The following is a 15,318-nucleotide window of genomic DNA, read 5'->3' as shown; positions in this document are numbered from 1 at the left end:
TTGTATTATAAAAAATGCGTTTTCATTTTTTTCCCACATATTCCAAAAACTACTGTAGAAAAATGAACCGTTCAAAAGACTTATTATGCCTTAGATTATACGTTGGGGTGTTAGCTTTCCAAAATGGGGTCATTTTGTGGGCGTTTCCATTGACCTGGTGCTCCAGGGCCTTCAAAAGTGTAATAAGTTGTCATCAAATGAGATGTGCAATTTATGCTCGTAAAACGCCTGACGGTGCTAGTTGGATGTTAGACCTCTGTATGTGGCCAGGCTGTGTAAAAGTCTCACATATGTGGTATCACTATACTCAGGAGTAGCAGAATGTATTTTGGGGTGTCATTGCAAGTATGCATGTGCTGTGTGAGAAAAATAACTTGTTATTATGACAATTTTGTGCAAAAAAAAAAAATAAAATTTCCAAGAATTGTGGGAAAAAATTACAACTTCAAAAAACTCACCATGTCTCTTACTAAATACCTTGGAATGTCTGCTTTCCAAAAAGGGGTAATTTAAGGGGTATTTGTACTTTCCTGGCTTGTTAAGGCCTCAAGAAATGAGATAGGCCTTCAGTACATCAGGTGTGATCAGATGTGATCATTTTTCAATGATTTGCACCATAGCTTGTAGACTCTAACTTTCACAGAGACCAAATAATATACACTAATTTGGGTTATTTTTACTAAAGATAAGTAGCAGTATACATTTTGGCCCAAATTTATGAAGAAAAACTACTTATTTGCAAAATATTACAATAGAAACTAAAAAAAAGTGTTTTTTTTTCAAAAATGTCTCTCTTTTTTCGCTTATATTGCAAAAAATAAAAAACCAGCAGTGATTAAATACCACCAAAAGAAAGCTATGTTTGTGAGAAAAAAATTATAAAAATTTGGTTTGGGTACAGTGTAGCATGACTGAGTAATTGTCAAAGTGTGAGAGCGCTGAAAGCTAAAAATTGGTCTGGAAGGGTGTATAAAAGCCCTGTATTGAAGTGGTTAAGTCCTGTGCCCTTGCCCTGGCTAGAGGTGGGGCTAGCACTTTTATGAACACTTGGGGTGCTGTAGCTGGCCCAAAGGGCAAGGCTATAAACTGAAATGCTGCTGTTCTAATTCGAACCACAGAAACCTTTGGTGAGCGGGAAATATATGGACATGCAGACATGCATCCCTGATGACGATAGGTGCCAGAAGTTTTCCTCCTTGTAGGATAGAAACTACTGACCTGATCGACTCCATAGAAGGGAGCGGATCTTCAGGAACTGATTTCAATTCTTTTAGATCTAGAATGGATCTGTTGAATTATTGCGTGGATCTTTACATTTACAGGAAACGCATGAAAAAGGCAGTGAAGGTTTTAAGGAACCTAAGAAAAAAACAGAACTACCAGCTGACTCTACTAGAGGTAGCTTGAAAAAGGCACGAATCATCTCTGTAATGCCCTGTACACACGGATCACATTGATCGGACATCCCGACGGATGTTGGCTCAAACTTGTTTTGCATACACACGGTCACACAAAGTTGTCCGAAAATCTGATCGTTCTAAACGCGGTAATGTAAAACATGTACGTTGGGACTATAAACAGTGCAGTAGCCAATAGTTTTCGTCTCTTAATTTATTCTGAGCATGCATGGCACTTTGTGCGTCGGAAATTTTATAGCAAGTTCTCAAACTCTGTGTGTCGGAAATTTGGATGGAAAATGTGTGATGGAGCCCACACACGGTCGGAATTTCCGACAACAAGGTCCTATCACACATTTTCCGTTGGAAAATCTGACCGTGTGTACAGGGCATAAGAGATTTGTACCAGCAATTTCTCAGATTGCGAGGCTGAAAAAAGGTTCAACTCCAGTTGTCTCCCCCGCAGAGGAGTAATTGGTTTGCCTTTCTTCCTGATCACCTGAGGGTAACCCTTCATCCTCTACCCACTGTTCCCTTGATAAGAGATCTAAGGTGGGGGAGAGGATCTAACACGCTTCCTATCCTTGGATAGCGGATGCGGTTAAAGTCACTAATTTTCCTTCTAGACCCTGCAGGGAGGAGGAAAAATGCATTTTCAATCATGTATACAGAGGCTGAATGTTTTCTCTTAGAGTCTGACGGCGGAGGCCGTCACAACTGCCTAGAGGCAGCTGCCCCTGGCGCAGGGGAAGGAGTCTGTTTCAATAAAAGGACGTTTATAGCTTCTTGGACAAAAGAGTACCTTTCATGCTAGAAATCATTTGGATGTATTTGACCAAATCATCCCCAATGAAAAGGGAAACTTGTCAGACACCTTTTTGCAAGATGCTTCGGTTGACCAACTTTTTAACCACAGGGTCCTACGCATGTGTTTTAGCACAAGCGCAAGGCGGGACGCTTGGTGGATAGAGTCTGTTATGGCGTCTATGACAAAACATAGCGCCTTTGGTTTTAACAAAAAATTCCAACTTATCTGTTGGATCGTAAAACATTTATGTATCTTTATTGATGCTGGAAATAGCAGCGTCTACTGCTGGTACTTTCCATCCTTTGTGGAATTTTTCCTCCATGATAGAGAACTGAGAAACTCTTTGGAGGAAAAAAAAACTTATCCGGATGATCCCATTCAGCATAAATAAGCCCTTCTAGAAATGCATGAAAAAGGCTGTAAAGGTTTTTTTTCCTTTTTTTAAAAAAAAACAAGGAAGGGACCGAACTTTCAGCTGACTCTCTTAGGAGTAGCATAAAAAGTGGAATGAACCATCTCTGTAAGAGTCTGTACCATCAGTCAGATTGCGAGGTTGCATAAGGTTCATCAACTGTTGTTTCCTCCGCAGAGGAAAATTCGGCTTGTTTTTCCCCATGATCACCTAATCACCTCATCCTGTGCCCACTGTTCCCTTGAAAAAAGGGGTTTGAGGTGGGGAGGGGGATCTAGCACGCTTCCTATCCTCTTGGATGGAGGATGCGATTAAAGCCGCTAATCTTCCTTCTAAGCCCTGCAGGGCAGAGGAAAATGCATCTTCAGTCACGTATACAGGGGCTGAAGTGTGAGAAGCAGTTGCACCACCAATTACTTCCAATGACTCACCCTGGCTTGCCATGTCAGGTATCTCCGGAGAGGATGACGGTGTGGAGGCATGACTGGAGTTCCCAGCGTCTAGGGGTGGAATCCTTAGTATCTTTGTGGTAGCTCTGGAATTCATAGTGCTAAGCACAAAAGCAGAGGCACTTTAAGAAAAAAATTATGGTATTTGCTGAACAATAGTTTTAGCAAAAAACAATGACACCATAAGGATCAGCCTTTGATGCTGAGTAACCATAATATTTCCTGTACTGGAAATGCATGCTTACACACCTTTACATGCCCAGCGCTCCTGTGTCCCTTAGTGTGACAGACTTCTGTCCTTAGCATATGAACTGAGAGCGTCTGTGTTAAGCCTCAGGTGAGAACCTGATTAGGCGTCCTCAGCGTCTTCCGCCCTAGTGTGTGAGCCATGCCCCTCTGCAATACCGGCCCCCCTCCTTGTTTTTTTTTTTTTTTTTTTTTTTAAATAACACTAGTCCGTGCATGCGGACGGCATGCGGGTCTGCAGATGGGGAGGAGGCAGCGCCGGCCGAGATGGACGCAAGACTTTTAGAGTCTGCAATGCTATACAGGGGCTGAATGCCTGTCCAGTCTCAACAAGGGCAAGTCTGATAGTACAAACAGTGGAAGCTGTTACCGCACCTCTCCAGGAGGGGAGGGGAGGGGAAGGGAATTTATGTCAGCAGTGTTTGTTAGGCTCCCAGTTTTAAAAGAAAGACTTCACACAAAAAATGCAAATGGCTGTTTTTGCATGTTCATAAACTACTGCTGTACCTCCTTTAGATCCCTCAGAAGAGGAACACCATCCGTTCAATTCAGAACCCCCCTCTGGCTGCTGGGACCACACCTGCTGCTATAGCTGGACACAGAGCTGCTGAAAAAGGCATCGTACAAGGTAAGTGTAATATACTCCCTCTAGAGGAGACATTTTTAAAGGCATACAGAGTATATATATATATATATATATATACTATATCTATATCTGTATATAGATATATATATATATATATATATATATCACTCGTGACCAACACCTTAGACACTGGAGAAAAAAATGATGTGCTCCTGGAAGGAGGAGGGGTTACATAGGGAGTGAACTTCTGTCAAGGAATTTAGTAGACCAGACTGTGTGGACTGCACAGAGGAAACCAGAAACGTATGCAAGTGAAAAAATATTGGTGTTTATTAAATAGGTGGCAAGTACGTGAAATATAAACAGTGCAAAAACCTATCACAGACCCACAAACAACAAATAGTATATACAAACAAAAATGGAGATACCGGAATCGTAAACAAAGCCAGGCCGAGGTCATACACAGGGAGGTCAGCAGATGGGTAAGGACGGGAAACCAACAGGACAGGGAGAGGATGGATGGATAGGCTGCAGGGCAAGGATCCAGGGAAATCAGGAAACAGGAGGGACAAGTCCAGGATGGGCTGGGATAGTGATCGGATCAGATCAGGTCAGGTCAGGACAGATGCAGGCTCAAGGTCACGCTAACAGGCAGCAAGATCAGGGCACAGGGAGAGAGACACCAAGGCAAGGATGTGAGGGCTTGCCGGGTATTTATCAGACTGCAGTGATTTGACCTCAAGTTACACCTGAGCGCAGAAGGTGCTGCCTGCTCTACACTGCCGGAGTACACCCGCTGGTGGACACCGGTACTACGGCCCAAGGATGCAACAGTGCCACCAGCAGGTGAGTCCTCTTATTACAGGTCCTGGATGTTGGAAGACACCCGCTGGTGGACACTAGTACTGCGATCCAAGAGACCGACAGCGCCACCAATGGGTGAACCTTTTCATGACAACTTCCTTGATTGGGTATACCGGTGTCAACACCTGAAGGTGAACCATAACCCATTAAGTAATTACTTAAGGCTCTGTGTCCCATAATGTACGATAAAGAAATATCAACTGTCCATCAGGATGCAGACTGAAAATAGAGGCTCTCCAGTCATTGTGTAAAACAAGCTATCAACTTCACACTGGCTCTACTTGGCAGCAAAACTGCCCTCAGGACCAGTTACTATTGGACATCAATACAAAGCATGTGCTTTAGGGTATGAGACTTGAGAATGGGAAATTCTGCTTCGTAATAATCATCATAGCAAGCTATACTTTGAATTACAATACATTACACCCTTTTTTATGATTCAAGACATGTCATTAAACTGTAATCCAAAGTGCACCTCAACAGTAAAATCAGTTAAGTACACTGAAGCACCAAAATTACCAAAGACAACAAAAAGAATTATTGATGCTCAAAAATAGCTTAGGATGAAATCATCTTCTTTCGCTTTGTGGACAGTTCTTAAAGTAACATTAAAGCTTATTTTTTTTTTATTACAATAATAACGCGTTATATTTACCTGCTCTGTGCAATGGTTTTGCACAAAGCAGCCCTGATCCTCCCCTCTCGGGTCCCCTGCTGGAGCTCCATGCTCCTCCTCTTCAGAGAGTGCCCCCATAGAAAGCCACTTTGTATAGGGCACCTGTGCGAGCTCATCCTGTCTGCATCCATTGATACAGACTGTGAAGGAACCATCCAGCACCCAGCTTGGGTGCCTTCGTCAAGATATACATAGCAACCTCAAGTCTGGACCCAAGAACCAGGTATTATGGCTGAGCACCTAAGACTAGGCGACACTAGCTTAGAAGCAAACTGGAATGCTCTTTATTGAAAATTCACACCAAATATAAGGCACAGAAGAAACAGATTAATGCGGGAGACCATGAGCTTGTTTTGGAGCTCACTATATTAACATCTGCTGAGTCTCAGTCATTGCTGTTTTGGGCATAGAGGCCCCAAATACGTATCTGGGTCCTCCAGTTCCAGGGTCTGTGTGTTTTGGGGAGACATGGACTTGAATCCAAAGCAAAACCATTCCAAGGGTTCCCCAGGCGCACAGCTCCCAAGAATAGAGCCCCCTCAAACGCCAGGGCTCATAGTCAGTAGGCTACCCTGCAATCCCCTCCAAAAGCCCCTGTCCTGGTTGGGTCTGTCACACAGATCGTGAGGCTCGGTCCCACCCCACACTCCCTTGTCACAGAAATTGATTACAGCAGCGGGAGCTAATGGCTTCCATTGCCATCAATCTGCCCAGTGAGGAGGGAGACGCTGGATCACGATCGGGGTCAGGTAAGTTTAAAGGGTGGGAATGGTGATCCTGCAGCAAAGATGTTTTTTACCTTAATGCAAAAAATGCATTAAGGTAAAAAAAACCTTAAGGCTTTAGAATAGCCAGACTATGGTTTACCTTTGAATTACACGATTGGCATTACAACTCCCAAAAAGCAACTTGCAAATGAATGCTGTACAGTAATTGTAATGGATCCCCATCGCACTCCACTTGAGTGCTTCCGTCAGTACATCGCTTCCTCCAATCTCGACCTTCAGATATCAGATATTACAGCCCATATATTGTAAGAACCTGGCAAGACCAGCTCAGTTACAAAATGGCAACATGGTATACTTTATTGGACAAGAAATACAGGCTTTTATACATTTGAGAAGAATATTCCCGCCTCCTGATCAAATTATCCTAACAATAAAACTGTAACCAGAAACATAAATTAACATGAGCTACTTAAGTAATCATTTAACCAGCCTAGGTGACTCAGAGGCCTGACCTTTCAGGGCAGACTTGCCGTCTTTTAGGTCAGAAGACACAACACATATTATCATAAATAAAAACACAGGACACCTTTCCACAATAGCAGGAGCTCCCAGAAGTAGCAGACTGTCCAGGCTCCAGAGGCCAAGGTGACCAGCTCTTTTAATTAACATGTATAGCTCAGAATCAAACAAACCAGGAATAGTCTTTGTATATTTCCTGGGAGATCTAGTTGATAAATATTACTGTTCAATTTTATGTAATCTAAGCCACATTCTTAATGTCCATTATTTTCTTGGTCACCCCAGACCGGTTGACTCTGAAGTTAGTCTGTAGTTCCAGTGCCCAAATGCCTGTACCCACACAGTACCCCAAACATATTGTTCTCAACAGAGCAGTACTCACCCAGCCGACCTCTGCCTTTCTCGTAGAACATACCGCTGTTGGGGGGGGGGGGGTGCGGACTGGTCCTTCCCCCTGGAGTCCCTTCAGCCGCTGGAGAGAAGACAGGGTTGCTGGGCTCACTCTGTCATGCTGTTGGGGATCTGGGCTGACAGCTCAGCATCCCTGGGGTATACAAGTGGAAAAAATCCATACTTTGTTAGTGGAGCGCAGAGGCCAGCAGCGCTCTGTCCTGTTGCCAGTGGTTAAGCTGGACGTAGGAGCTTCACTACATCAGCTTATCGCTGGGGAGGGAGGCTGACATCCGCAGTTCTTGCCGGTGCTGGGCAGAGGTTGGTAGCACTCTGCCCTGATGCCAGCACTTCTGTTGGGTTTCTGTTAGTGGAGACTGCAGGCCCATCTACCGACATCAGCTCAAGCTGCTGTTGTGGGGTGCCGATTGCATTCTCTCCCTGGAGCTCCTGCAGAGTGGATTATTGTGCACAGAGGCCAGCAGTGTTCTGCCCTTTTAGCGCTCACATCATCCATTCCGACTGTTAGGGAGGAAAGACAGTTTTCTCCACTTTGGCTTACTGTTGGGGAGGGAAGACGACAACCTTCTCTCCTTTATCCCCCTAGATCCTGATCTGCTGCTCGGGAGTGACCGCCACGTCCTCACCCCGGGCCTCCAGAACTGCTGCAGGTGTGGGGCAGAGGTCTTGGTGTCAAGAATTAGAATTAGACTTGGGAAGCTTAACATTAATAAATCACCGGGACCGGATGGCTTGCATCCAAAGGTACTTGGGGAACTCAGTCAAGTTATTGCCAGACCATTGTTCCTAATTTTTACTGACAGTCTACTGACTGGAATAGTACCAGTGGATTGGAGAAAAGCCAATGTAGCACCAATATTTAAAAAGGGCCCAAAATACATCCCTGGGAATTACAGACCAGTTAGCCTAACATCAATTGTATTGCAAGCTCTTGGAGGGGATGATAATGGACTATATAGAAGATTTTAGTAATGAAAACGGTATCATTAGTAGTAATCAGCATAGATTAATGAAGAAACAGAGGTGAGTTGCCATCTAGATAAAGGAAGGCTCGTAGATGTGGTGTATCTGGATTTTGCAAAAGCATTTGACACAGTTCCCCATAAACGTTTACTGTACAAAATACGGTCCGTTGGCATGGACAAGGGAGAGTTCAGAGGGTGGTGGTAAATGGGGAATACTCGAAATGGTCAGGGGTGGGTAGTGGGGTCCCGCAGGGTTCTGTGTCGAGACCAATCCAATTTAATTTGTTCATAAACGACCTGGAGGATGGGGTAAACAGTTCAATCTCTGTATTTGCGGATGATACTAAGCTAAGCCGGGCAATAACTTCTCTACAGGATGTGGAAACCTTGCAAGAAGATCTGAACAAATTAAAGGGGGTGGGCAACTACATGGCAAATGATGTAGAAAAATGTAAAGTAATGCATTTGAGTGGCAAAAATATGAACGCAATCTATACACTGGGGGAGAACCTCTGGGGCAATCTAGGATGGAAAATGACCTGGAGGTCCTAGTAGATGATAGGCTCAGCAATGGCATGCAATGCCAAGCTGCTGCTAACAAACAGAATATTGGCATGCATTAAAAAAGGGATTAACTCCAGGGATAAAGCGATAATTCTCCCACTCTACAAGACTCTGGTCTGGCTGCACCTGGAGTATACTGTCCAGTTCTGGGCACCAGTCCTCAGGAAGGATGTACTGGAAATGGAGCGAGTACAAAGAAGGGCAACAAAGCTAATAAAGGGTCTGGAGGATATTAGTTATGAAGAAAGGTGCGAGCACTAAACTTATTCTCTCTGGAGAAGGGACGCTTGAGATTTCAATTTACAAATACCGTACTGGTGACCGCACAATAGGGATAAAACTTTTTTGCGGAAGGGAGTTTAACAAGACATGTGGCCACTCATTAAAATTAGAAGAAAGAGGTTTAACCTTAAATTACGTAGAGGGTTCTGTACTGTAAGAGCGGCAAGGATGTTAATTCCCTTCCACAGGTGGTCTCAGCGAGGGGCATCAATAGTTTCAAAAAACTATTTGATAAGCACCTGAACGATCACAAAATACAGGGATATACAAGGTAATGCTGACATATAATCACACACATAGGTTGGACTTGATGGAATTGTGTCTTTTTTCAACTTCACTATGTAAGTTACAAAACTGCAACATGGAATCCTTTATTGCAGAGGTCATCAACCCTGTCCTCAGGGCCCACTAACAGCCCAGGTTTGCAAAATAACTGAAATACATCACAGGTGATATTATTTGCTGCTCAGTGATTGCAGTATTCTAGTCTGCATCTCCTCATAGTAATACATAAAACCTGGCCTGTTAGTGGGCCCTGAGGACAGGGTTGATGACCACTCCTTTATTGGACAAGAAATACAGGCTTTTATACATTTGAAAAGAACATGCCCGCCTCCCAGAAACATAAATTAACATGAGCTAATTAAGTAATCATTTAACCAGTCTAGGTGACTCAGAGGCCTAACCTTTCAGGGCAGACTTGCTGTCTTTTAGCTCAGAAGACACAACACAAATTATCATAAATATAAACACAGGACACCTTTACACAATAGTAGGAGCTCCCAGAAGTAGCAGACTGTCTGGCTCCAGAGGCCAAAGTGACCAGCTCTTTCAATTACAATGTATAGTTCAGAATCTAACAAACCAGGAATAGTCTTTGTATATTTCCTGGGAGATATTGTGGATAAATATTACTGTTCAATTTTAAGTAATCCAAGCCACATTCTTAATGTCCATTATTTTCTTGGTCACCCTGTGCCCCTAAAAGACACAAGGTAACTTACACATAGGAGGTGCATGGGGAGCTAAAGCAAGGGTTGAGGATCAAGCCTCTTTTTTACACTTGTTTACAAGTTAAAATCATTTTTTTTTTGCTCAAAAATTACTTAGAACCCCCAAACATTATATATATTTTTTTCGAACACCCTAGAGAATAAAATGGCGGTTGTTGCAATACTTTCTGTCACGTCGTATTTGCGCAGCAACCTTACAAGCGCACTTTTTTTGGAAATAATAAATTTTTGAATGAAAAAATAAGACAACAGTAAAGGTAGCCCAATTTTTTTTTTTTATATTGTGAAAGATAAATTGCACCCGCTCGTGGAATGGTGACAAACTTTTACCCTTAATCTCTATAGGTGAGGTTTAAAAATTTCTACCAGGTTACCAGTTTTGATTTACGGAGGTCTAGAGCTACAATTATTTCTCTCACTCTAACGATCGCGGCGATACCTCACATGTGTGGTTTGAATACCGTACTCATATGCAGGTGCTACTCACCCATGCCATGGAGCCGAGCAGGGGCATCTTCCCCTCAGTGGGCAGCCAGGCATCCACGGGAGAGGATGCAATAGTCTCCACCGCTACCGGTAAGCGGCGGAGACAACCTGAGCGCGGCAGGAGGGCACCTCTCCCGCCACCGATAAAAGTAATCTTGCGGCGAATCAGCCGCAGAGACCACTTTTATCTCAAAGAAAAAACGCACACCGTTCCCGAAAATACCGGGGTTATGGTAGCTAGAAAAAGGTCAGTCCTGGAGCTGTTACCCAGGGTCCCCATAGCTTGTCTAATATATCTATCCTGCTCCTGTTCTTATACACCTGTTGTTCCATTAATATTGTCACATTTACCTGAGAATGCCATTCCTTGTATACTGGTCTATTAGGAGACATCCATTTTCTAGCAATTATCTTACGTGCTATGAATAGTAATCTGCCAATTGGTATGAACTTGTCCCATGGCTATAGCTCTTCATTAACATAGCCCAATAGACAAGTCTTTGGTTCCATTTCTATAATGGTATTGTAAGCTCCATTAATTGTGGACACCACCTCTCGCCAATATCTAACCAGCTTGGGGCAGTTCCACAACATATGGATCAAATCAGCCGGAGCCTGATTACACCTCGGACAATCCAGGGTTTCCCTCCTCCTCCACGTATATAATTTTCCGGCGTCCTATATATAATAAACAATTGAGATAGGCATTGTGTACGTGATATGGATACCAATGGGGCCCTCTTCAGAATATTTTGCCATTCATCCTCTGTTATACCCCCCAGGTCTTTCCCCCAACCCTTTCTACCTGGAGTATTCTTAAAAACTTGATACTTCATCATAAGTTGGTTGTAAGCTAGTGTAATTAGACCGTTCTTTTTCAGCTTAGCCCCCGCCAATAAAGGCATCAATGGCATAGATCTTGTATTCATCCCGACACTTTTAAACTGCGAATTAGCTGCATGACGCAGTTGTAAATATTTATAAAAGTTATTATGATGTAGTTGGTATGACTCCTGTAACTCCTGGAATGATCGCATAACATTTTGAGCATAAAGCTGCAAAATATATTGTATACCTTTAGAACGTCAGCGCTCAAACCCTTCCAGTTTACATAGCTCTTCATAATACTTATTCCCCCAGATTAGTGAAAATTATGACACCCATACATATTCCATTATATGTCTCATTTCTTGCCATATTTTATTCATAAGGACCAGTGTTGGTCTAGACTGAGTACTCGCAATCGCAAATGATCCCGATTCTAACTGGGCTATGAGATTATAATACGAGCAGTGACTCAAAAGCACAGCTTGTATGGGGTCTCTCCAATCTATCATCCCCCATCCAGCAAAGTGCTGCAATTGAGAGGCGATAAAATACATTCTCGGCTGCGGTACCGCTAGGCCCCCCCTTCCTTACTACACTGAAGGATAGACAGTTTGATTCAAGGACTTCCAGGTTGAGTGTTTGCAAATGCTGGAGCCAGTCAGCCACCGTAACACACAGGAAACTAATATTTTAAAAGGGGATGATCAGCAATGGCAAATGTTTCATGTTTCTTTAGGTTAGGAAACAATCACATTGATCAGATTCTGTCTTCCTAATCATGAACATATAGGAATGCAAGTCTAAAAATTATTTATTCTATGGCGTCAACTCAAAAGCATCTATATTTTTTTTTTGCCGTTATTATGGAAAATGCTACCTTTTCTCCTGGACACTTATGAAATCCCTCGCCACATTTCATCCATGCTTTGTTGAGTGATGACGGTTTCATTACCCCTTCTCCAGTGGATTTATTTGCACTGTTACTGGCGTCATCTGGGAAGCGTGCATGTATCTTATCTGCAGATCTTTTTCTCTAAAGATAAACACAATATATGTTAAATGTGCATACAATTGCCAGATTTGTTCACATCACTTTAGTGGTTGGAAAACAGAAATATCCTATACATGAATTCACCTAACAACCTTCTTAAAGTGGTATTAAAGCCAAGCGAAAAAAAATAAATTATTGCAACTTCAGGTGGCTGCATTCATTTTATTTTTTGCCCATTTTTCCTTTATTTTCACCTGTTGCTCATGCCAGTAAAGCTATTCTACTTCTTTTAACATGTGTCTAAATCTACCTCTCCTCGGACACACGATCGACTTTTGGATCACTTTTCAGAGACAACTGACAAGCGGTGAGGAGGCGATGACGTCTCCTCAACACCTGTTTTAATCCCATTTCTGCCGACAAACGGACCACAACCACAAGCTTAAAGTGTATGCTACCCCAACATTTTACATTTCTGATATGTGTTTGTGTTACCATGTACTCGCAGTAAAAAGTATCCTGCTCTCTTTGTATTGCTTCCTTTGTGTGAAATACTTGGCGATCCTGCAAGTCACCTTGCTTTTCCTAGAGTTCTTCTTTTAGGGCATATTCACACCAGGGGGGCGGCTATTCCAGTGCAGCCCCACCACAAAACAAGACAAAATGCCATGCCTCCTACCTAGCCAGTTCACACCACCGCATTGAGGTGGCATGTGCTGAAAAAAGTGCAGCGTGCAGTACTTTTTTCAGCTTAGCGCAGTATGAGGCGATCCACCACCTTGTTAATGGCCTGTGTTGACAGGCTTAGGGCTTGTGTCGATGGCATCAGTTTGAGATGCTTCTGACCTGCAGCTGACCACCTCCTGAACTGCATTTGACTTGTTTCAAGTGGGTCTGCATTCCTAGAGACTTAAATTTAGATTAAAGTGGTGACATCATGAATTTCCTACTTGACTTTTCCTGGAGTTCTGCTTTAAAATGACTTAAGTCCAATAACACATGCCCTAGATTAATCAGCATGAAATCAACCCATTGTTTAAGATTTCATGGTTTAAGATTAAGCAAAGGCAATAAACCAAGCAGGCGTCTGGCGAATGCCTTACGGGCTACTAGGGCACACATTAAGATGAAAGAGGACACTCTGGTGAGAAATTCACTAGGGATTGCCCAGACCTTCCGGGAATTTTAAACGACCTTGTACAAGTTGTCCGCACATGAACCAACTGCTTCTACAGATGCCAAAGTAGTGTTGGCTCAACAATACTTAGAATCTTTGGGGATGCCAGGTCTCTTGGACGAGGTTGCTCTGGAACTCGATAATCCGATTTCCACAGACGAATTCCTGGCTGCTCTGAAGACCATGAAAATTGGCAAGGCCCCTGGCCAGATGGGTATACATTGTCTTGTTATAAGACATTTTCAGACTTACTGGCCCCGCGTTGTGTCTGCATTCAACTCTTTACGAGATGATCATACTATCCCTGACCTGACTCTGCAAGTGCATGTTACGGTGATCCCTAAGGAGGGGAAGGATCCGGCTCAATGTGCCAGTTATTGCCTCATATCGCTTCTGAATGTAGAACAAAAAATTTTCATTAAAATACTGGCGAATAGATTGCTCCCGCATATCCGCTCCATGTGGACCAATCCAGTTTTACTCCCGCTAGAGAAGGCCGTGACAAAATTCAACGGGTGCTGAATGCGATTCACCATGCCCAAAGCACTTTCTCCTTTAGTGCTCTTTTCCGCGGATGCAGAGAAGGCATTTGAAAGGGTGGATTGGATATTTTTGCGACCCACGCCAGAACATAAAGGTTTGGGGATGGGAATGTGATGGTGGTTGGATTCCTTTTACTCAACTCCTTCAGCAAGAGTTAAGGTTAATGAAGTCCTTTCGGAGGCTTTTCAGATCCATAACGGGACGAGGCAGGGCTGTCCCTTGTCACAACTAGTTTTCATATTGACACTTGAGCCGCTTCTAAGAACTATCAGAGCTCACCCAGATATTAAGGGTATCAAGACTAAGACCTGTGAACATAAATTGGCTGCGTATGCAGACGATTTAATATTCTTCACCACATCGCCAATTGTCTCTCTTCCGTCTCTTCTTTCAGAACTCAACAGATTTGGCCAACTGTCAAATTATAAAATTTATTTTAGTAAATCGGAAGCCATGGCTGTTGAATTATCCACCCAGACACGACAACAATTGAGCCAATCGTTCAACTTTACGTGGATGGATTCTCACATTCGTTATCTGTCAAAGAACATCCCCCGCAATCTTGGTAGAGTGTTTGAATTACATTTCTCACCCCTTCTCCGTCAATTTAAACTAGACATCTGTCACTGGGATAAAGAAACGTTTACATGGTTTGGGCGGTCTAATGTCCCCAAAATGAATGTCATGCCACATCTTATTTACTTATTCCAGTCATTGCCCATTAAGCTCCCGCACAGTTTTCTGTCCGATTTACACAGTTTGTTTGGTCAGGCACACCCCCTAGAAACCATAGATCTATTATGTCTCTCCCTAAAATTCAGGGGGGGGGTATGGGTTTCCCAGACCCCGGTGAAATACTATGAAGCCTCGCATTTAACTAGAATAATGGAGTGGTGTGTGACGACTGAGCCCAAATTATGGGTAGACCTTGAACAGGCAACAGTAGATTCAGTTTTAGCGGGACTTCCAAGGACACCTCTGCGGTCTTGTCCACCGACAATTACCCAACACCCCACGGTTGGGGTGACTTTACAGGTGACCAGACTTCTCTTTAGGACAGCACCAGCACTTTCCCCGTCGCTCAGCTCTCTTACTTACTTATCAGTTTCAACTCATTAATTTTACAGTAAATCGTCAGCTTAGGTCCAGCAGGGATATTGAGGTACATTTTCAAACTGAACTAGATTTCTTTTGTCGGGCACAACTGTCCACTTACCTATGGTCACTGCTGGCGGACCATCGCAGATTATGCCAACTCACACCGCTAGAACATATATGCTCTGACACGAATCAGCTTCCTCATTCGCTCTCATTCTTATGCCCTTTTAATGATTCAGGGTGACATTTCAGACTTGCCTTTTATACAAAAATGG

The 15,318-nt window shown here is 43.3% G+C and overlaps 1 protein-coding gene across 2 annotated transcripts in view; it reads right to left on the bottom strand.

Annotated features, from left to right (window-relative positions):
* SPIDR (scaffold protein involved in DNA repair) overlaps positions 1-15,318 on the bottom strand; it is a 1,065,859-nt gene that overhangs the window by 1,003,610 nt on the left and 46,931 nt on the right. For both annotated transcript variants that reach the window (XM_073631564.1, XM_073631565.1), the window contains exon 2: positions 12,112-12,267. In XM_073631564.1, the coding sequence (XP_073487665.1) occupies positions 12,112-12,267 (156 nt within the window). The remainder of the gene's footprint in view (positions 1-12,111; positions 12,268-15,318) is intronic.

The sequence above is a fragment of the Aquarana catesbeiana genome, linkage group LG05, assembly GCF_042186555.1.
Source record: "Aquarana catesbeiana isolate 2022-GZ linkage group LG05, ASM4218655v1, whole genome shotgun sequence".
Classification (NCBI taxonomy): domain Eukaryota; kingdom Metazoa; phylum Chordata; class Amphibia; order Anura; family Ranidae; genus Aquarana; species Aquarana catesbeiana.
Note: the sequence above shows the minus strand (reverse complement) of the source record. Positions and strands in the feature narration are given on the sequence as shown.